The sequence below is a fragment of the Abramis brama genome (assembly GCF_963993115.1).
Source record: "Abramis brama genome assembly, chromosome: 22".
Lineage (NCBI taxonomy): Eukaryota > Metazoa > Chordata > Actinopteri > Cypriniformes > Leuciscidae > Abramis > Abramis brama.
In genome coordinates this window covers 8,467,584-8,492,156 of record NC_139984.1, presented here as the reverse complement: position 1 = coordinate 8,492,156, position 24,573 = coordinate 8,467,584, and the positions used below count along the sequence as shown (strand labels likewise).

Genomic DNA, 24,573 nt, shown 5'->3' with positions numbered 1-24,573 from the left:
ATTTTCATTTTATTAGTCTAACAACAGCTCTTACCAGGTGGGCACTGGGACTTGGAGGCTACTGCTGCTGTGCGCACTAGACTAGTGAAAGTTGACGGGTGTCGAAGTTATCGCAGGTGCATAATCAACTCGTTATCTTATCGGCAAGGCATATCGGCATAATATTTTCATAATGGGGTGATGCTGATTATTACATTTTAAGCCTTTATCCGATGTTGTGGTGATAATATCATGTATCCCTAGAATATAGCCTTCATGGGCTAGCGAGAGACACAGACTCAGTGCTCCTGCGCAGTGAAAATCTGTGATGCGAAGGATGAGACATCCAGATTATAGAACCTGGCAAAAGTATTCGGCGAAGACCATCCCGTTGCCAGGTGGGATGTCCTGAAGGGACAGGCCACTCAACCATGCACAGGAGGAAGCCATCCCTCTCATGGAATAGGTTTTCACTCCAATGGGGCATTGCACACCTTGCATCATATGCCAAGGTGATCACGTCCACGATCCAGTGAGACAATTTCTGTTTGGAGAATAGCATTGACTGCTCTTAAAGCCTGAACTGACGAGAGTGATCTACATGCAATGCCTTTGAGAAAGCCTGGTATGTAAACACCTGAACTCTAAAGGGGCTGGTAAGCACCTTCACTACATATCCACTTCTGGGCTTTAAAAGCCTGCAGATCACCCACTCGTTTCCAGACATGCAGGTTCCATAACTCTAGCTGTGGATGCCAGAATGTGCCGCTCGCTTGAGAGAGGAGGTCCCTCACAACAAATTCTTAGCATTCTCTGGGGATGTAGTCTCCATTCCCAGTGAATCCGTGTCTCAGTTCAAGCGGCCTGGCACATGCACTGCACAGAGCGAGAGGAGATGCTGCTCGCACCATGAAGGGAGACGTGGTACCAACGCCGCCATCGGCTGTGATCTGATTCCCCCTTAATGATTTATGTAGGCCAAAACTGCCATGTTGCCAACTGCCCTTGTAAGGATACCAATGAGCTCAGCATCAACTGTGGATGGTCGTTCATCACTATCACATGGAGAGGGACGGCAGAATCCTCTAGCGAGTGTAATCACTCTTCTCCATCGGAGCCTGCGAGAGACATCATACCCCTCCACTGAACACATCCACTCTGTGAGCTTCAACGGAGGAGTGGAGATTGGCTCGTACATATTGAAACACATCTACTATACTTCTTAATTTATTTTAGTCCAAATTCCTGATCTAAGACAGAGAAACAGACAGTTTGACACAGAGTGACAGAGACATACGGCTTCTTCTTCGCACAGGTGTTGCTTATAGAGTTGATTATGAGCGATGTTGCGTCACCTGACTTCATCCTAGGCCAGGGATGGGCAACTTCGGTCCTGGAGGGCCACAGTCCTACAGAGTTTAGCTCCAACCCAGAAAAAATCACCTGCCTGTAATTTTCTAGTAATCCTGAGGACCTTGATTAGCTTGTTCAGGTGTGTTTGATTAGGGTTGAAGCTAAATTCTGTAGGACAGTGGCCCTCCAGGACCAAAGTTGGCCATCCCTGTCCTAGGCCAATGGCTTGGTGTGTACTACACGTGACTCAGACACTGGCTCACGCTGAAGGCGTTCCCATTGAGTCAACACCATGACGCGGCGTCAATGTTTCCTCGAAATGGAACTGCACTACAGCAATTACACTGAGTACTAATGCCCGGGACACACACACACACACACACACACACACACACACACATACACACACACACACAAACACACACACAGACACCCCCATCCATCCATCCATCCATCCATCCATCCATCCATCTATCTATCAGCATGCTATGTGAGACAAAAAAACATGTCAAGCCACAAGTACTGCTTCAGATTAGCGTTTGTTACACAGCACTGTGGAAATATGAACAGGTAGGCCTACCATATTTGTTATCGAAAATAATGTTAAACATGCCATGTTACTTTATTTTACTGTTCTCAAAGGCTAGAGGGTGCCGGTTGCTCTTCCATGGGGACGAATGGATGGCATGATGTTAGCTGAGAATGAGTAAGAGAGAGATGGGCTCAATGTCAGCAGAGGTTAATTGGCTATGAGATTAGGCTTTGATAGCTAATGGTGGGAATGCTGCTGGTGGGGGCAGGGAAAACAATATTGACAACCACTAGACAAAAAGGGCTGAGATGTGAAGTGGTTACAAATGATTGGCCAAACAATGTGAAAAGAAACAACTCTGCCTTAAAATCCATTTACTGGTTTCCAGCTGCTCATTAACTGGTCAATCAGCTAGCATGTTCCAACAAACATCTTGATCACCTTGAACTGGTATGAAACACAGCTACCATGGATGGATATTAGACTGAAATGAAGATCTCTGTATCCTTGGGCAAAGTGATCTTTGGATCTATAATTATTCCACATGCAGTTTTTGATCAAAATCCTTGAACGTTTTATACAATGCCAAGCCAAATGTCTTTGTAAATGTCTTTGTGATGATTCAGATGTATTACAAGCTATGTGGCTTTCAGTACTTGGTGTTATTTGAGACTATGGTGTCATTGTCATGAGTACATGTCCTCAGTGGAAGGGGAACACTGTTTTTTTCCTGCTGTACTAACACACTGACTGTCCTAAATAGGCCCCTTGTGAAAAAGAAGTGTGCTTTGTAGTGTACTTCAAACCTTAAAAGTATACTTGCAGATACTATGATATTAATGAAACAAAAGGCCACTTAAGTGCACTTTAAAGAGAGTGCACTTATATGACTGTGTCTAAAGTGCACTGTGCAATAATGTAAATTAAGTCTTACTTTAAGGTACATTTTACATTTTTATGTTTCAATAATCTTTTGTCATGCTTTAGTATTATTGTGTTGAGTAACATAATAAAACACATCTTACAAGTAATTCTTGTAATTTAAACTGTAGTGTTATTCAATATTGCATTTAAAGTAAATATATTTTAAATGTACTAAATTGCAACTTCATTACACATATGTAATTACAAATACATGACAAGTTTTAAGAAAATACATAACATTTTAGTTTATCATAAATGTTTGTCAGTACATTCGGCAGTACACTTTAACCATATTTCAAAGACAATAGAAATAATTATGAATTTACAAATAAAGGTGTCCTTAAGTCCTGTTTAAGTGGGTCAAAAAAAACTCTTACGTCCAGCTAATTGAATTTAATATAAATTCAAACTTTATAATACACTTTCATTTAATTATAAATAACATGTAATGAAGTGTCAAAAAGCATTACATTCAGTTCACACTTGCGTATTATTTTCAAGTATATTACTTCTGTAATAAGTACTTTTACAATCTGTCACAGTGTCTGGTTTGAGTTCCCTGGGTCACCACTAGATGTCCTCCTTCCCCACGGTGTCTGTCACATTCTGAACTACATTCCCCACGATCCTTGTTCTTCATTGCACTCAGCTGTCCCTTGTCACTAATCATTGCACTCAGCCAGTTCCCCATTAGCATTGTCATTTCCCTGTGTATATAACCCTGTCTGCTTTAGTATGTGTCATGGAGTCCTTGTAATTATCACGCCACTTCTGAGTTCTGTTTCTAAGTCTGTTATTGCCCGTTGTTTTGTTTATGTTTGTTTGATTGCTACCCTGGTTATGACCTCTGCCTGGACTGGATTTTGAGTAAAGGATTTCCCTCATTAAAGATACTTACTGCATTTGGATCTTCTCCTGTGTTTCCTAGTGTGGATCATGACAGAAGGACTCCGTCACACACAAGGATCCAGCGGTATGTTCGCCAACTTCTCTGCCCCAGCCACCGAGCGGGAGAGGAGAGAGCGTTTTGAGGGAACCCGTCTGGTCATTTTTCGTGGGACCTGGGGAGGTCGCAGAGGAGTGGTGGGTCGAGAGGGAATCCAACACCACTCTCCACCATGGCCCCCCTTCGACTCTGGGCTGGTGAGGGATGGGTCGGAGCCACCGTCTCGCCGTCGTAGACGGAGAGGGGGTAGGAGACGCAAGGGTCCCACTTTATATTAAGTGGCTTTAAGTACTATGTAGTTACATGTACTTACATTGAAATTAATAATTTGATACAATGTACTTATTGTGTAACTACATGTTTTTACATTGTACTTACATTTAAAAAATTCCTGCATGTAATTACAGCTGTAATTAATTTATGTAATTACATTTGTAATTACACAGTTGACCCATCCCTTACACCTTAACCCTACCCAATCCACCTCACCTGTCCCTAACCTTACCTGTATCACACCTCAATAGCAGCAAAAGTGTTTTACAATACAACATGAACACAATAAGTACATTGTACTTATTTTTTGATGTAAGTACATAGTACTTAACGCCACTTAATATAAAGTGGGACCGACGCAAGTCTGCCAGTCCGGAGACTGATCTCACCCCAGAGGTCGTGCCTGTGCAGCCCGCTGTTGTCCCGGAGGCAGTGACCGAGCAGCCCGCTGTCGTCCCGGAGGCAGTGCCCGAGCCAGCCCGCTGTCGTTCTGGAGCAGCCCACCATCATTCCTGCCACGACCAAGAGAGCTGTCTTCCTGTTCCACGCATTGGCAGTTCTGCATGCATGGAGAAAGCATGTCATCCCGGAGGCCGTGCCAGAGCAGTCCGCTATCGTCCCGGAGGCAGTGCCCGAGCAGCCCACTGTCGTCCTGGAGGTCGTCCTGGAGCAGCCCACCATCAGTCCTGCCACGGTCAGGAGAGCTGTCTTTGGGTTTTACGCATTGGCGGTTCTGCACGCTTGGAGGAAGCACTTGAGTTCCGCCCAACCAGAGACTGTTCACGTTACGTCTGCCCAGCCAGAGACTGTTCCTGAGCCTGTGTCTTCGGACAAGATGGCCGCCACAGAGCCTGTTCACGTCACGTCTGCCGAGCCTGTTCACGTCACGTCTGCCGAGCCTGTGTCTTCAGACAAGATGGCCGCCACAGAGATTGTTCACGTCACGTCTGCCGAGCCTGTGTCTTCGGACAAGATGGCTGCCGCCGAGCCTGTTCACGTCACGCCTGCCGAGCCTGTTCACGTCACGCCTGCCGAGCCTGGGTCTTCGGACAAGATGGCCGCCGCCGAGAGTGTTCACGTCACGTCTGCCGAGCCTGTGTCTTCCGACAAGATGGCCGCCGCCGAGCCTGTTCACGTCACGCCTGCCGAGCCTGTGTCTTCGGACAAGATGGCCGCCGCCGAGACTGTTCACGTCACGTCTGCTGAACCTGTGTCTTCGGAGAGGATGACTGCCGCCGAACCTGTGTCTTCAGACAAGATGGCCGCCGCCGAGCCAGTGGTGTCTGTTCCTGAGCCGGTGGTGTCTGTTCCTGAGCCGGTGGTGTATGTTCCAGTTCCTGAGCCGGTGTCTGTTCCAGTGCCATGGCCGCCTGAAGGGTCGTCTCCGCCGTGGCCGCCCGAGGGGTCGTCTCCGCCCTGGCCGCCCGAGGGAGGGTCTCCGCCCTGGTCGCCCGAGGGAGAGTCTCCGCCCTGGCCGCCCGATGGACTGTCGTCTCCGCCCTGGCCGCCAGATGGACTGTCGTCTCCGCCCTGGCTGCCAGATGAACAGTCACTCCCTGTCCCCGTTTCCCTCCATGGACCTGGCCCCCCATCCCTCCCCCTGATCCTCCACCAGTCCACCTCCCGCCTGGACTCTTGTTTTGTCTGTCATGTCTTGGAGCGTCTGGTAGCCGCTCCGTAGAGGGTGGGTTATGTCACAGTGTCTGGTTTGAGTTCCCTGGGTCACCACTAGATGTCCTCCTTCCCCACGGTGTCTGTCACATTCTGAACTACATTCCCCACGATCCTTGTTCTTCATTGCACTCAGCTGTCCCTTGTCACTAATCATTGCACTCAGCCAGTTCCCCATTAGCATTGTCATTTCCCTGTGTATATAACCCTGTCTGTTTTAGTATGTGTCACGGAGTCCTTGTAATTATCACGCCACTTCTGAGTTCTGAGTTCTGAGTTTCTAAGTCTGTTATTGCCCGTTGTTTTGTTTATGTTTGATTGCTACCCTGGTTATGACCTCTGCCTGGACTGGATTACGGATAGTAACGGATTTCCCTCATTAAAGATACTTACTGCATTTGTATCTTCTTTTGTGTTTCCTAGTGTGGATCGTGACACAATCCAACACATGAAATAAGAGAAAACTGCTTAATGTGAGAGAGAAACGGTTTGAGTACCTGTTCAAGTTTGTGACCTAGTGTTGCCTTGAGCAGAAAACTGTGACATTTCTTGTTATGCTTCCTTTATAGATTGTGACAGCTAGCCTGGAGGAAGCATGGTGTTTCTTAGAAAGGTGCACGACACACTCAGGTACCGATATAAAGACAAGTGCTCCTGGAGATGATTTTTGAAATACATTTATATTATGCTAAGTATACACAAATACATAAAATATTTATGTACTTAATATAAATACCCTGCAATTGTACTTTTGATATACTAAATTGGTATACTTTACTTGAAGTCTGCTAAACTGGAACAACTAAGTTTGCACTTTAGTTATCCAGAAATTGTGCTGAGGTCCAACTAAAGATATACTTAAGTATATTTGATTGTGTTAAAATGGAACTATTGCAATTACACTTTAGGTACACTTTAAAATATCTTGCATTTAAAGACTGATAGTATACAGAGATCACACTATCCTTACTATAGCGATATTAAAACACATTTTAGGCTTAATATTAACCCTTGTGTGGTGTTCATATTTTTGTTACTCAGCCAGTGTTCGTGGGTCTGGTGGACCCGCTGCATTTTTGGGTTTTTAATTCAACACAATCAAAAATGTTATGTTAAAATACTCAACAGATGTTTACTTCATCCCAATTACAAGCAATATAAACAGCATTTATGGTTAATATTTTATCTTTACCTTTGTTAGATCACATTTAAGAATTGCAACCTCATGTGGAAATGGCAGGGGTAGAAACAAAACTCACTTTTGCACTCTTTCACACTTACACACAATCTCTCTCTCACACGCACGCATACACACACTCATGCACACACATACACACACCCACAACACACACACATACAACACACACACAGACACACACAAAACACCCCCCCCCCCACACACACACACGCACACACACACACACACTCACTTGGATATGTGGTGTACGGTCACTCTCCATAGGCATAATGTTTTTTCTAATGTACAAACTGTATAATCTATCCCCCTACACTAACCCTACCCCTAAACCTACCAATCACAGACAACTTTTGGCATTTTTTGAATTTCAAAAAACACCATTTAGTATGTTTTAGTATGAGGACACAGATGTCGTCATAAACCATGTTTACGTTGTAATACCCATGTCATTATACAAATTTGTGTCCTCATAAACCATATACAAGAACATACACACACTAACAGCAGGCCCTGACAGGAGGAGGACAGAGTAAAGGTACACAGGACCTACAATTTCCACACTTTTATTGGAAATTGGACAGGATGGACCCGAACATCCTGTGTGTAATATAAATGTGTAGGGGGGGTGTACAGTGTGTTTTCATTGAAAATGTGTTCTGATATATGTTCTTCACAGAAAATGAGCCAAGGCCAATGAGTCTCAGTTTGAAAAAATAATTAATTGTATCATTTTTCTTTTGATAAAAAATGAAAACGGGTCCAACAGACCCGAACACCATACAAGGGTTAAAGGGTTAGTTCACTCAAAAATGAAAATCATGTCAATAATTACTCACCCTCATGTTGTTCCAACCCTGTAAGACTTTAGTTCATCTTCGAAACACAAATAAAGATATTTTTGATGAAATCTGAGAGCTGTCTCACTTCTTCATAGGCTGCTATGTAATTGCATCTGCCGGCAAAGAAAGTTAGTAAAGACATCGTTAAAATAGTTCAAGTGACTACAGTGGCTCAACCTCAAGTTTATCAAGCGACGAGAATACTTTTTGTGCACAAAAAACAAACAAAAATAACGACTGACAGACTGGGTCATCTGACCAATCAGAGCAGAGTAGACCAATCACAACAGACTGGGTCATCTGACCAATCAGAACAGAGTAGACCAATCACAACAGACTGGGCCATCTGACCAATCAGAACAGAGTAGACCAATCACAACAGACTGGGCCATCTCCAATCAGAGCAGAGTAGACCAATCACAACAGACTGGGCCATCTCCAATCAGAGCAGAGTAGACCAATCACAACAGACTGGGCCATTTAACCAATCAGAGCAGAGTAGACCAATCACAACAGACTGGGCCATCTCCAATCAGAGCAGAGTAGACCAATCACAACAGGACCATCTGACCAATCAGAACAGAGTAGACCAATCACAACAGACTGGGCCATCTGACCAATCAGAGCAGAGTAGACCAATCACAACAGACTGAGTCCTTTGACCAATCAGAACAGAGCAGACTCTTGGAAAAGAGGGGTTTAGAGAGACTGAATCTTCGAATGAACCGTTTTCATACTCTTGAAATTAGGTGATATGCAATGTATATTATGATAAATGTATATATTATGTTTTTGTATATATACATTATATATAATGTATATATTATATTATTACCTTGGATGCATATAAACCTATTGTAGGATACCTCCAAAACAGAATTAGGAACCGTTAAAATATATAAGGGCACTTTAAAACTATCTTGTCCGCTTAAATGAATGTGAATTTGCCAGATAAATATATACAGTATAGTCTGGTCAACAGCTTCTCATTAGATATGCAGAGTGCTTCTCACAAACGCTGCAGTTTTTTCCCCCTGTTGTAATCTAGTTTTGCTGTCATCTCTAGAGAGCCCAGACTCGATCAATATTCTAATGACAAATCTGCCTCAAGTAATTTTTCCACAAAAACAGCACAAACCACTCTGAGGGCTGCAGAAAGCTCTCTCTTATTTTCCTCTTAACACCCTTCCTCTCCTCTTCATGCCTTGATAAGCAGTTTCATGGAGATTAGGGCTACCGTTTACACGTCTCTGTGTTGATTTAATCCAAATCAATATGGGAACAGTGGCTGTGGATACTGCCTTGATCATTCCTGATAAACCGCATCCCTGGGTGTTCGGTACCTAGATAGAAATATGTGCGAAGATTGCTTATGATGTACAGGAGAACATTTTTTGTTTTAAATTTCTCACTTTAAGTGTTGGTTTTTGATTGGATATGACCCCTCTCTCAAATTGAAACTTTTCCTTTGATCATAAATATCTGTGCGTGAGATATTCTCAGTGCCCTTTTATGCTGTATTGTTAATAAAATTTAATTAGATGAGATCAAATCTGAATAGAAATGAGTTGAGCTGCAGAGCTTCTTCGTGTAGTTGAATTTACTGAATTTAGCATTCAAAACTGCTTTTGCTTCAAGAAAATCCTAGTGTTTATGCACAAACCCTTTAGGGTTCAAACTAGACCAAGAGTCAACTTTTGAATCAGTGGACTTAATTGATTTACAAGTGATCTGAATCAAGAATGAATCCAGAGTGAATGTAAATGAGAGAAATCTCGAGTAATCTAAAATAAGTGTTTGTATAATAGAAAGTATTTTAAAATTTATTTTCTTTTTTTTAATCTATGAAAGCTTTAGGGCTCAGACTAGACAGTCACCTTTTATGAGACGTATCTGGTTCCATCAGGCAAGTGTTAATAGTTAATGAAATTATTTTAAAGTTACATAAAAGCATTAGTTTGTGTGTATGAACCCCTCACAACTTAAACTAGACAAAGAATCAACCTCTAAACCAGTGGATCTGCTGAATTTCCAAGTGATCTGAATCCAGACCGAATGTGAATGTGAGTAATCTGTAGCAGATTATATATTAGTGTTTTAGTTAAAAAAGGGCAAAATTGCAAAGCTACATAAAGTTTTATGTATTGAAACTTTAAGGGTAAAACCAGTCAAACATTGTGGTTCTACTGGGTTTGCAAGTGATCTGAATCCAGAGTGAATGTGAGTAATCTGGAATAGATTATATATTAGCGTTTTTACTTAAAAAAGCAAAATTACATAAAGGTTTATGTATTAACCCTTTAGGGCTCAAACTATGCATCCTTTGAACCAGTGGATCTACAGGATTTGCAAGTGATCTGAATTCAGAGTGAATGTGAATGTGAATAATCTGAAGTAGATTATAGATTAGTGTTTTTACTTAAAAAAAGCAAAGTTACATAAATGTTTATTTATTAACCTGTTAGGGATCATTTGAACCAGGATTGCCTGGATTTGCAAAGTGATCTGAATCCAGAGTGAATGTGAATGAGTAACCTGGAGTAGACTATAGATCAGTATTTGTAGTAAATTAAAGGATTCATAAATTACAACCATGCAGAGCAGCAAGCTTCATACAACAACAGATTGTATAATTCATTCAGGCAGATAGTCCGCCACCAGAGGAGCTCAGATCCTCTCAGTTCAGAGGAAGTGTTTGTGTTAGTCCTAGAGGGAAACATTACAGTCTCAATCTTAAATGAGATCAATCTTAATAGGAAAATAGTCTCACGTCCTCTCCTCTGCGCACATGCTCTGCTATCTTTCTAATGTGAAAGTAACACACCTTGCATGCAAATACATAAGCATTGTACCTATACAGAGAAGTGTGTGCCTTGCAGCTGTGTCAGATCAATACATCATTAACTCGGTCCTCTTTCTGCAGTCCCTGTTCTTCCCTGCTTACATCAGCACTTTTACACCATCTATTCTGCAGCCTCCACCCATAAGCACACATTTTCATCAAAGCTACAAATTCTTTCCCATCTCCTTTAATTGATTAATATCAAGCCACGGTGTTAAAACAACACAGATGAAAACCTGAAGATGGGTGAAGATGGAAAGATCAAAGAGGTGATGAGGGAAATTTAACGGAGAGCAGCAAGACATGAAGAAAAATGAGAGATGCCCGTGTTGCCGCGACAAGGGATAGTGGGAAAGAGAGGGAGAGACCAGACCAGAGAGCAGGGGGAGGTGTGGAGTCAGTGAAATTAATGTGTAATCGTGCTGTAGGCACTCAAGCCTTCAGAGCCGTGTTAACTGATGGTGCCGCATGCTGCAGAGAGAATAACTCACTGTGCAAACAATACACGCATTAAATACCTGTATACATCTCATTAGACAGTTACAACAGGTTCTATTTACATCATTCCAAAACCTCCATAGAGGGCATGTTAAAGGAATATCCCAGGTTCATTTAATCTCTATCAACAGCATTCATCTATGGAAGCTTAAAATTAAAGCCCATGTTGCAGGTTAACCACCACTGTCGATTAATGAGTACATAAATCACTCAAGATATGTATATCATTTTTAAAATGTCTCAAAAATGGTCTTAAAGACCAGTTTTTTACGTTTTTGGTATTAACAGTTTTTTTTTTAACGCAATTCGGTGATGACGTCACGTTGGGGAGAAGTGGAGGAAAGGTAGCCTCAGCCTAGTATTAGAACTATGGAGAATGAGTGGAGAGTTGGTGAAGTGTCCTGGTGAGTTGCTATCATTTAGCAACGCAGCAATGAGCACTGGAGCTAGTCTACGAGCAGCAGTGCACAATAACGACACATATTTTTTTTTTACTGTCATTGAATAGCACCGAGTGAAAAATCAACATTTTCTTTATATATAGTGGAAGTGATCATGACGTTAGTTCAGATAAGTACCGGTAACCTTTGTCATAGTGTCGTAGTACTGGTAAACTTTATCTTTGTCATCTAAATAGAAGGCATCATGCTAGCTATATGGGCGTTTCTAAGCGTTTATCTCTTCCTCCGGTGAAAATGTTGTTGCAAACGTAGCCGCCGCGTGTCTGTCGCTGTGTTTGGCAGGTGCTTGTGTGGGCGGTGCCGTCCCATGGAAACTGCGTTGGAAAGCTTTTGCTGTAGGGAAGTGAGAGCGTTTTGGTTGCTGGTCGAGGAGCTCACCCCGCGACCAGATGTGACGTGCCTCACTCAGCATCCAGGATTTGAGGCATGCTGCCTGAATCCATTTGTGCTGAAGATAGCATACACCCATATTTCTATCTATTTATCTATCTAGCTGCTAGCTATCTATGCTAACGTTATGCTATCTGACTGTCTGCCTATCTCTCTCTATACTAGCCTATCTATCTATCTATCTATCTATCTATCTATCTATCTATCTATCTATCTATCTATCTATCTATCTATCTATCTGTCTGTCTGTCTGTCTATCTATCTAGTCTATCTATGTATTTATCTATTTATCTATAATCTGAATACTCTCGTCTACTACTCGTCTCTCTAGTCACTCTCAATGCTCTCAAGGCGGGCTTTGGTAAATTCTCTCCCCAAGGTGACGTAATGCAATGCATTGTGGGGGAAAGGAGAATCGTTGCAAACCGCTGTAAGATAGTACCTACTTTTTCGTATTATATTCCGTTTTGTGATACCCAACAACATAAAATACAATGGATAACAGTTTAAATGTTTATTACCAACAAGCAAATTGCACAAATTCGTTGAAAAATTAACCCTGCAACACGGCCTTTAATGTGTTGTATTCATGACATTGTATTGTTTACACAAAACTTCAAAATAGTAGTAATGATGTAATGTGTGCAGAGAACTGAAACAAGATTGATGAAGTTTGTTACTCCTGTCTCGTGTTTCTTTGCTTGAACAGTATATTAATGCACAGTACATTTCACCACACTAGAGTGCTGTTGTTCCAAAAATACTCAGACCAACACATATAAAATATACAACATAAACACTCTTACAAATAAGTAGAATAAAAGATGAATCTGTTTCTTTGAGCAGAGTATAGAAGAGGAGTCACCTAAATATCACCTGGCTGTGCAAACGCTACACAGTTGAATTGAATTGAATTGAACAAGTGAAAACGTACTCGGTTACTAACGTAGTTAGTACTAACGTAAGAGGGAACGAGTACTGCCGTGCCCGCCTCGAGCTGGTATCGCTTCAGTCGATGAAAACCAGGTAAGCAGCCCCCGAGCACTTCCTTATATACGCTAAGCCACACCCATTCTGGCGGGCTTTGACGCGTGAGGGCGCGACGTCACGCAGGGCTCAGCGATAGGCTGCTGCAGTTGCCACAGGGCAGCCAATGAGCGCGCTAGTAAGCCCGCTCTAGGTCTGCTAGCTGCTGCAACGCGTTGACAATAAATACAAAATTAAGGATAATTTTTGGCTTCAATATCTCAAGAAAAGATGACTTTACCCGTAGCGTAAGCAACTTACGCAATACTCGTTCCCTCTTCTAGAGAGAACCGAGGTTACGTTAGTAACCGAGTACGTTCTCTTACGAGAGGTTCTCTCGTATTGCGTAAGTTGCTTACGCTACGGGAACCCCTTGTCAACGCCATGCGCGCCACCATCAACCACATATAGTCCCAAGGGCACACCCGGGGGACATAGATCAGTGGGAATAAGACGGCCAACCTGAGTGGGCCAGTACCAGAGATGGCAAAAGTACTCACTTCTCGTACTCAAGTAGAAGTATAGATACTTGTGTTAAAAAATACTAGCAAAGTAGAAGTACTGATTTAACTTCTTTACTCAAGTAAAAGTAGCAAAGTACAGGCTTGGAAATTTACTTAAAGTATAAAAGTAAAAGTAGCCTTGCGAATGATAACCATTTTTTTTTTAATGCAAAGCTACCTGGACCACACAAATGTTACTAGAGTGCAAGCTGAGAAACCTAAGTGGATATGGAAAAAAGGTTCTTTATATGCCATTGCCTACATTTGAAATGGATGTCTGCCAATAGCCTAGGCCTAAAACATCCCATAGCCTATAATCCTATATGATTATTGTGACAGAGACTGGGTTAATGATATTCTGACTGAGTAGCAAAATATGAATTTAATTGTGATTCTGTGAGAATTCAAAGACCCAGTTTCTCTTTTTTAATCTTCCCCTTAACATTTAAAGGAATCTACATGTAGGCTATGTAATGATTTTTCCGCGAATGAATGCCGCCGAATCTGTCGAGTTGTCTTGTAGTGATAGGGCAAGTGCAACATATATTTCCATTCAATTGACCGTTCGCAAAGACCGGATTGCGAACGGTCTTAAACCATTCCCTTCCATTCCCTTTAATTACTGTTGCTATGTCTGACAAGCGACGCTGCTCTTACGCCACACCATGTTCTCACGCAGTGAAAAATACATCGCGGAGCAGAGAGGACACTGACAAGGTGCTGAGAGACAGGACAGTGCAGGCTATTTTTTATATGAAAAAAAATCTCACCTTTCAAATTTGGTCATTTTTTTAAAGAAATTTAAACAATAAATACCGTTTTGTGGCTCTTTAATGTGTCGTGACAGATCGCTGTAGCGCCTCAGTTAAAGCTGCTCGTGAACCGATCATCTCTTCCTTCTAATTAATTTATAGAATCAAATAAACATGAATGAACATAAGAGGGAATGATGTTTTTATGCAAAAAGACATCGGTACACTTCGTTTTTTAAGTTTAAATCCTTCAATGTTAATCTACTAACTCTCCTGACTGCTTTGTCGGACAAAATGGCGGATTATGATTGGTAAGATCGCCTGTCAATCAAACTCCCTGTGAAGGGTTGATGACGCAAAATAATAAAGACTCCACTGAAATTATTTGAAACTAAAGTAACGAACCAATTTTTTTAAATGTAAGGAGTAGAAAGTACCGATATTCATGTTAAAATGTAAGGAGTAAAAGTAAAAAGTCGGCACAAAAATAAATAGTAAAGTAAAGTAAAAATATCTGAAAAATCTACTTGAGTACAGTAACGAAGTATTTGTTAGAAGTGTCTCAGCGCGTTCTCGACCGGCATCATCTCCAGACAGTTTACGTGAAGGCATTTCTCCTGGTCTGACCACTGGCCAAAGACCGGTCTGCCCTCGAACAGGGCACCCCAACCTAGGTTGGAGGCATCTGTCGAGATAACCTTCCGGTACGAGACGGCTCCCATCGTCACCCCCGACTGGTACCACTCGGCCGCTGTCCAGGGCTCCAGAGCTGAAACGCAGCTCTGAGTCACTCTGATACGCAGACCGCCGGAAGCCCAAGCTCGGTGAGGTACTTGTGCACTCAGCCAGCGCTGTAGCGGGCGCATACGTAGCAAACCCAGCTGAAGCACCGCTGCGGCTGAAGCCATGCAGCCTAGCATTCTCTGCAAACTTTTCAGGAGAACAAGGCTGCCTGTCCGGAATGAAGCGGCCAAGTGTCGAACGCGGCGCGCGCGCTGCGTCGACAGGCGGGCCGTCATAGACACAGAGTCCAGATCTATTCCCAGAAAAGAGATTGTCTGTCTGGGCAGTAATGAGCTCTTGGTCCAGTTGACCGTGAGACCCAAACTTTCCAGGTGGCTGAGAAGCAGCATTCTGTGAGATATTAATTCCATCTCTGACTGTGCTAGAATCAGCCAATCGTCCAAGTAATTCAATATTCGCATGCCCTGACTTCTGAGGGGAGCGAGAGCCGCGTCCATGCACTTCGTAAATGTACGGGGTGCTAGGGACAGGCCAAACGGGAGGACGGTGTATTGATATACCTGACCGTCGAAGGTGAATCTCAAGAATGGCCTGTGACGGGGTATTATCTGGATCTGCAAAATATGCGTCTTTCAGATCGAGAGAGATAAACCAGTCCCTCTGCATGCATGGCTAGGGGTAGAATGGTCTGCTGGTCCCGATCGCCGCACAGTGTGGGCTCGTGAACCTGAGTCTGAGGCATTGGCACTGTGAGCGCGCTCTCGGTGCTTGTATACAGCGGCGTGCTGAGAACGGCGGCTGGCCAGTTTGCATGTAATGTCCCGGTCAGCTTGGATGGGGAACGCTTCCCGTGAAAAAGCCCGTGGCGCGTGTGCAGCGCTGGGCGTGGTGTGTTTGTCAGTAAGCGTGAGTGCTCGCGAGCAGCCACAGGTCTTATGACATAGCCGGTGTGTGTCAGCTTTATATTTTCTGTTCCCTGGGACAAGGGTGTAACAGAGCGGGCAGTGAGTAGGTGTGGGCACTGTTCTGTGGGCACATTTCCTACATTTAACACTCGAGCGGCATATGCCAGCTTCATAAGAGTGGGCTCTGCATGAGTGAATGACACCGGGGGAACCGTGCTTATGTGTAGGGGTGAACACTGGGAAGCGGGCAAATTTTCTACACTTAAAACACCATCGGCGTGAGCCGGATAACCAGATACTGTACTCTTTATGAGATTTCTCTGGGTCGCTGTAAAAACGGCGTTTGTGAGCGGGTTGCCCGACGCGCTCGTTGGCTGCAGAATACACATCTGCAGTCGCCTTTGCTAAGGGAACTGACAGAGTGAGATGTTTTGATGGCGGTCCGGCCGCAGCGGGACTCAACCACCGTTTCCACCTTGATGCTAGGAGGACTTCGCTGGCTCAGGTGTCAGCGCAATCCTAGGCCGGGGTCCCCGTGAGGGAGGCGGCCTGCGGCGGCTTGACGATTGCGATCTCTGGCGTGAGCCTTGGCGTCGTTGCAGAGGAGGAGGCTGGGAGGACTGCTGAGTCGAACTACGGGCAGGCGGCTGCTTCTGAGAGCGGCCTGCGGTGGAGCTCGAGCGTCGAGGTAAAAAGAGCTTCATGGCCTGAGTAGTCTTTTGTACCTCAGAGAAACGGTCCACAATCCCGCTCACGGCTGGGCCAAAGAGGCCGGTTGGAGAGAGCGGGGCATTTAGAAACGCCGCCTGCTCAGCTTCCCTCATGTCCGTGAGTGTCAGCCATAGGTGCCTCTCTGTAACGGTGAGCGAGGCCATGCATCGTCCAATGGCCTGGGCCGTGGATTTCGTGGCGCGAGAAAGGTCCGTCGCGCTCCTTAAATCCGTTACAATGGACTGATCCGCGCCTTTCTCGTCCCATTCACAGAGGAGATCGGCCTGAAGGATCTGTAGCACAGTCATTGAGTGCAGGGCGGAAGCAGCTTGTCCCTCAGCGGTGAAGGCGCAGCCAATGAAAGCTGAAGTAGCCCGGCAGGCTTTAGATGGGAGGGCAGCCTTAGCGCGCCATCCAGCGGATGGCGGACTGAGTTGCGCTGCTACCGCCCCTTCCACGATAATCAATAATCAATAATCCTTTCACAGGCCTACATCTGCTGTGGGTCTACATTATACACATAAAGTTTGAAGCAAATCGGGTAAAAATAAGAGAGTGATTTCAAAGCATTTTGAAAGTGACAAACTTCCTGCAGCCAGTTGGTGGCGCTATAACTTTGACTCACAATAGTCACATCCATGTGATCGGCCTCTTACAACGAACACACTGCGGAAGTTTCATCAAGATCAGATAATGTATGCAGAAGTTATAACACACTTCCTGTGTCCCATTATTCGCCATAAATTCATTTCCTCGCCACGGCCAAACCGTTCGAGATATCAAAAATCTGTTCGCAAGAATTCTTCCTCAATGTCTTGACTTCATTCACACCGAGTTTGGTGGCGATCGGATGAATTCCCTAGGAGGAGTATTTCACATTCCATTGTATGCGTTTTCCAAACAACGTATAATAACCAACTTCCTGTTGGGCTTTTGTAAAACTTAGAGCACGAAAGTTGTTCGGCCCGATGAGATCTATATGTGTACTGAGTTTCATATTATTACATGCAAGCGTGTTTGATTTATGGACCAAGTTTTCGGACCCCATTCCAGGGGGCGCTGTTGAGCCCCCCTGCCACGCCCGGGTACCAGCTTCAGCCCGGCCCTGATGGCCGCAGGTTCTGACATGTGTGCAAAATTTCAAGAGTTTTTGAGCATGTTAAGGGCCCCAAAAGTGGCAAAAAGGCAAAAAAAAAATAAATGAAAAAAAAAAAAAAAATCCTTACGGAAACAATAGGGCCTTCGCCCTTTCAGGGCTTGGGCCCTAATAAAACTCAAGGAACTAAGCATATTTGTCTTTTATTAAACATTTAATGAAAAGTGGGGTTTTTTGGCAATGTTGTGTAATATGGCACATGCAACAATGTCACAGGCCCTGTCAGGTGTGCAACCCTCAGACTTTTCAGACACTGAAATCTTCCCTTTAGTTAGCCAAAGTTCATTTCATTGTGTGCCCTTGTCCTGGAGCTGCATTGTAACTGGTTTGGGTCAGGGAATGGGGTCATAAAACACCTGTCTGCAGGCAGGAACATGTCATAATCACCTATGAAAAAATGCAGTTCTGTTAGGATCAGCATAAGTGTATGTAATACAGTGAGCTTGATAATTGTGGAACTTTTCTTACCACTTTCAAATAAATGCATAAATGTGAATCTCTGAAAATTCTTAAGTCATGCACAGATCCTGGCCATTTTGCTTTCACATTTGTGATATAGAAGATGTTAGTCAACTGCCTTTTTTTTATTTGATATAATATTATTAATCTGGAATATTAAGAATCCCAATAGTAACTGGGCTGCACATTTACATTGTGAACCCCCTTTCTGTTCACATAATCCCCTTCATTAAGGCCTTGATGGCAGTCTATGGTCTAGCCTATAGTCTATGGTACCAATCACGTTAGTGAAGCCTGAGTGACATATACTGTAATTGGCATGGTCATGATTGCATGATCTTCATATAAAATTTTGATAGCCAAAAAAAAAAAAAAAACTCCTTTAAAAAAAACTGCTTTACAACATTGGGTCTGTCTTGGAAATGCCACAAAAACCTGAAACTGTTTTTTAAACCTAAAAGCGCCAGGTAAACTCCGAATGACACGACAGACAGCACTTTCCATCAAGTTCTCCGCATCTCCAATAGTGTAAAGGAAAGAGCCACTCGCAAATAATCTTAGGGCAATGCAAACAGTTTGTGCGTTAAAGCCCGACTCAGACAAGTCGAAAATAAATGTGCGTTTCCAACAATTTGTAAACATTGTAATGTAACATCGTGTCAACAACGAATAATGTAAACGACAATCTCACGAGTCACGAGAAAAAATATATATCTCAGAAAGTGCACTATCGCGCTGCGCTGGACTTCCCGTATCAGCTCCGCTTATGAAGCCGCAGTCTAATCCTGTTTACATGAAATAAGCCTGCTCCCGAGCAGGTTTAAGCTTGCGCACCTGTTGCTATGACAGCAAGTCCCGGATGAGCTTCGAAGAACCAAACAATCCAAGATCATGCCAAATCGTCAACAATCAAATCCAGCTAACTGAGTTAGTGACGTACGAAGAACGGGCCCCTGGTTTGTATTGGCCGCCTCCAGTTTTCCGTTTGTTTTGCCTCCAGCTAGCGCCGTGACGTAACTGTGACGTCCGCGCAAAAGGGGTCTATAGGTAATAGTGGTCCACAACTGATTAGCAGAAGTATTTCAGCAAGACAGTGATAACGTGAGTTAGCCAGTTAGCAGGAGTGCTAACACAATTTAAAACTCAAAACTAAGTATTTTGAACACCATCTTTCAAGAGCAAGCGTTGTGCGAATCCTGCATTGAACTGAGATTTGAGAAGCAGGCGTCAGTAAAATAAAGGGAACACAGCAAAAGTTTAGGATTATACTGCTGTGATATCGAGGTAAAGATTAACTTTACCACTGATACTTCACACGCTCGTCCTTGGGCAGTGAAAAATAAACTGGCTTTACCTTCACATTGTAGAGCACAGCGTCTTCTCCACATGTTATCCAGGATCCACAGGAATCAGCTGCAGTGTTTGAGGTTCAAGTTTTCCTGGTGTCTGCGCGCGCAATAAGTGGGCGGGCAATATGCTAATGTTTCGTTTTGACATTCACAACAAAACGGCTTATGACTCGTTTGAAAAACAATTCATTTCATTGACTCAGAGTCGACTCTTAGCCTACTTTTGAAAGACAATAACTTGGTGCACTTTCAGATTTAAATATCTATCTTATATCTTAAATATCAGCTGGAGAGACTTCTTCAACAGTATCGGCTATGGAGAACTGCCTGACAGCAACAGGTAAATAGCCCAACAGCCCAACATTTCACACGTAACAAACTTCATTTTGTGAAATGCTTTCATGTTTATGTGGACTTTCCATAGACATAATGATTTTTATACTGTATGTTCTCTATACCTAAACCTACTCATCACAGAAAACTTTTTTTTACATAAAAAAAAAGAAAAAAAAGCATCACTTAGTATGATTATTAGTATGATATTTAGTATGATATTTCCATCTTTGTGGGGACATTTTGTACCAGGCCACACAGACATACACAAACACACAGTAGAGGGTAAAAGTGATGTCCGGCCTACGAAGATTGACATTTTTATTCAAAAATTATACATATATATATATATATATATATATATATATATATATATATATATATATATAAATGCTAAGGATTTTGAATATTGCATAATTGTGCTTTGGAGTCAGTTGTTTTATGATAACGCAAAGAAACTTCAAATTGTGCAGACATAATTTTTAGGCAGGCTGTCATACAAGGAAATTATGAACATATGCAAAAACAAGAGAGAACCAATTATGTTTATCATTATGTTGTAGTCAATGTATGCTTTTTCCTGTGAGATTTTTGTTTTTCTATGATTTTTTTTTTTTTTTTTTTTTTTGCATAGTAAACCTGTATAGCTGTAGTTTGCCTTTTCTGCCAAATAGTTTTGTCAGATAAATGCCTAAACCAAGTACCTCTATATATATATATATATATGGGTAGTTGACGTGACGTGGCTTTTTCACCGTCACAGAAGATAAAAAATAATTTATTTCACATTTTCATCATTTAGAATACTATAAATGGTTAAACATTTTCTTGTTTTACATGAATTTGTTGTTTAAATACCCGAGTTATTTTTTATTATTTTACAACTTTGAGCCAAATCTCAAAATCGTCCTACGGTGTGACGGTAGACAACATTATTTCATAAATATGAACTTTTATAAATAAAGAAAATAATGTTTAAACATCTTAATGAACACTCCTGGCATAATTGTGCAAGTGTCTATTTCACTAAGTGGCCATCACTTTTCCTATACATACATTTCTAAAAGTGTAGGAATTCAATAAAGTTTGTCACAGAAAAAAATTCTTTGGTGTTATGCAATAACCTGACATTAAGTTGGGCAATATCATGGACAACTAAATTTAGCTGAAAGACCCCATTCAAGGTCATGTGACTGAAGACCCCTATGAAGCTCATGAGCAGTGCACATGGCAAGTATTTCTCTCAGAATTGTTCAAATATTTAACTATGTTTTCAGACCACTGAAGTTGTTAAGTTTTTTTGTCCTTTAGTGTGACACTCCTAAATTTATTTTTTTTATTAAAATTTGTATTTTTGACAGCAGGACTATGTAATATTATGCAAATGTATCATGCCAATTGCTAATAACAGTTCAGCTAGTATTAGCATGGTTATTAACTGCCACAAAAGCTCAAATGTCCTTTGGTGTGACAGAAAAAGTCACAGGAAATGTCCTATGGTGTGACACTTTCGCCTGTCACACCATAGGACACAGATGTCACACCATAGGACAAGACCTCCTTAAGAAGCTTTTAAAACGAATATATAAAGTTTCAACAAAAAAACAAATGTCCTCCTTTTTTATTGTTACAATAAACACTATATATTCTGACTCTTTTTATGCAATGACTATCTTTGTCCTTTAGTGTGACGTTTTGTCCTATGGTGTGACAAACACAAAACAACAGAAAAATATACTTATTTTAAAATATCTTTTAAAAAAAGAGTCAAGTTTGGCATTAGGGGAGTTACAATAATATCTCCTCTTAAATAGGTACAATTTCAAACAGTTTTGTAAGGTTGGCGAAAAAGTTTTACTGACATTCGTAGGGAAAAGTTTATCAGGTTCATCTATCCATGGTGAAAATGATTCTAATTAGTACTTTCATGTAAAATAAATATCACTTTAAGAAAATAATGTTTTAATAATGTGAACAATTCTATCTCAAGTATTTTTTTTTAATGTTATTTAATATAATTTCTTAGTACTTTTTAAATGTCACACCATAGGACACATTTACAGTACTGTTGAGTGAAAACGTGAAAAAAATATGTGAAGTCATTGACAAATTGAGTGACCACTACTATTTTCTGAAACTGCAGTTTTCATACTCCATAAATATATGTATTTTTTCTTAAAAAGTTATGTTTTCCAAAAAAAGTACTTTTTCTTGGCCATTTGTCAACTACCCATATATATATATATATATATATATATATATATATATATATATATATATATATTAGGGCTGTAACGATACGTGGTATAAAACCGAAATCGCGATACTCAGAGCCACGAACCTGTGTCGCGGTGTGAGAAGGCAGAATCGCGACACACCCCTTCCAACTCCTAGAGTTATCCTTCCCGTCCAGATCTAATGCTACCACATCTTCTTTAGTGAATATTCTAAAATACGTAGACCTACACCACAAAACTAGTTGAGGATAAGCAACTAGCCACGCAGTTCCATCCGGCTCCAGGGGGATAAACGAAGGCCTTCTGAGGGTAATCCGTGCAGTTTTGACGTAAAAATATACATAAAAAATAACTGGCTTCCGGTGGCGGTCGGCGCGCGTTCATGGAGATGGATGCATGCGTATGACGTAGGACGTAGCGCAGGAAGCGTCGTGACGTAGAACGAGCGTGACAGCGCAGCCAGAGAGCAGAGCAAAACAAAACTCTACATTCGTTCTACGTCACGACGCTTCCTGCGCTACGTCCTACGTCATATGCCAGCATCCATCTCCATGAACGCGCGCCGACCGCCACCGGAAGCCAGATATTTTCGTTTATAAAGTTTTAAATATGTATATTTTTACGACAAAACCGCACGGATTACCCTCAGAAGGCCTTCGTTTATCCCCCTGGAGCCGGATGGATTATTTTTGTGAAGGATGCATGCACAATTTGCGACTTGAAGCAGCTGGACCCCATTGCTTCACATTATAACCACTGAAAGATCTAAGACATTTTCTAAAATAACTGAAAATGTGTTCATCTGAAAAAAGATTGACATATGCATCTCGAACGGCTTGAGGGTGAGTAAATCATGGCTTAAATATCATTTTTGGGCGAACTATCCCTTTAAAACACACCTTTGATCACCAAAATTACATATTTAAACGTTTTTTCCTTAAAAAAATGTTTTATGCCTCAAAATAGCTTGAATGTAACTCTACACCCTTGCCTCATTTAGTATACACGGCTCTATGAATATGCATATTAGCCCCGCCTCCACTCACTCACACCAGCTCAGAGATCTGCTCATTGATGATCACACGTTGACCTGTTATAATGCCAATATCTTTTTTTCAGGTCGCCATCAAATTTGTCCCTAAGAATACATCAGAGGACCGGTATATTGCACTTGTAAGTTGGCAAAATAATGCATATATTTAAATAAAAATAATATATCTTAAATACAAGTGCAATGTGATATTGCACTTGTATTGAAAGTCAGCTAACCTTTTGTTTGACTCTTTTCTCCAGCCTGGGTGTTCCAAGCCACTGCTAGCAGAAGTGGCTCTAAACCTGCTGCTCAATCAGCCTCCAGTAAGCCCCTACATGCACATGCTGGACTGGTTTGAAGAGGAAGATGAGTACATCCTCATCCTAGAGTTTCCGCAGCCCTGCAAAGACTTGCAGAAATTGGTTGTCAGCAACGTACTGCGAATGAATGAACCGATGGCACGTGACCTGATGTACCAAGTAGTGCTCGGAGCCAAACACTGTTTTGACAGAGGCGTCTTCCACCGTGACATGAAGTTAAATAACTTTCTGATCAACACAATGATGAACAAAGTCAAAATGATCGACTTTGGCAGCGGTGACCTCCTCAAACGTGATTACTTCGGTGAATTTACAGGTCAGTTGGCTTTTTGTGCTAACATTGCAATTAGCCCCAATAGGGGCTTTTGCACCGGGTAGTTCTAGGAACTTAGTTCTAGGAACTAGCCACCAGGGTGGTTCCCCGAGAACTAATGGTTCCCTTAGGAACATTTTGCTGGTTGCATTTGGACAAGTTGACTTTTGTAAATTAAATATTTGCTTAACCTGAATATCTCTTGCTTTTAATGAACAGGAGCATGTCACCCACCTGAGTACTACAAGATCTTAAAATATGAGGCAGGGCCAACAACAGTCTGGTCTCTGGGAGTTATGATGTACAGAGTGATGTGCAGACGTCAGCCCTTTGAAAGTTTAGAAGAAATTAATAATGGTCCTCTGATGTTTAACTCCAGAATATCCAGAGGTGAGAGAACACAATTACTATAACATTTTAAACACATGAAATATCAGTACAATCCTTTACGTAATACATGCAAGTTTCATACATGACCTGTGCTCTTGTGAAAACTTGTACAGAATGCCAGGATTTGATAAGGCAGTGCCTGACTCGTGAACCAACCGAGAGAGCAACTATAGAGGAGATTTTACAGCATGAATGGTTTCAGCAGGGACCAATGTCATGAGTAGCTCAGGAGTCAGGTAGTGTAACTCAGGAGGGAAGGCAGATGATGAAATAAATCACTTTTGTGAAAGGCCAAGCAGTGCTGGTACAAGCTCTTTATATTTATTTATTAATCAGATGCTCCAAAGTGAGGAAAATCAGCACAAACCATTCAGCAGGGAGACTTCAGAGTGGCAATCTTAGCTTAAAAAAAGCAGCAAATGGGTGCTTCATAGAA

The 24,573-nt window shown here is 42.1% G+C and overlaps 1 protein-coding gene across 1 annotated transcript; it reads left to right on the top strand.

Annotated features, from left to right (window-relative positions):
• Positions 1 to 23,179: 23,179 nt before the first annotated feature.
• Positions 23,180 to 24,357, top strand: LOC311073157 (serine/threonine-protein kinase pim-1-like; the record flags this gene model as incomplete). Its single annotated transcript, XM_084098639.1, has 4 exons — positions 23,180 to 23,254; positions 23,375 to 23,750; positions 23,967 to 24,137; positions 24,251 to 24,357. 4 exons carry the CDS (start codon positions 23,180 to 23,182, stop codon positions 24,355 to 24,357), a joined length of 729 nt encoding a protein of 242 aa, XP_083954765.1.
• Between the last annotated feature and the right edge of the window lie 216 nt (positions 24,358 to 24,573).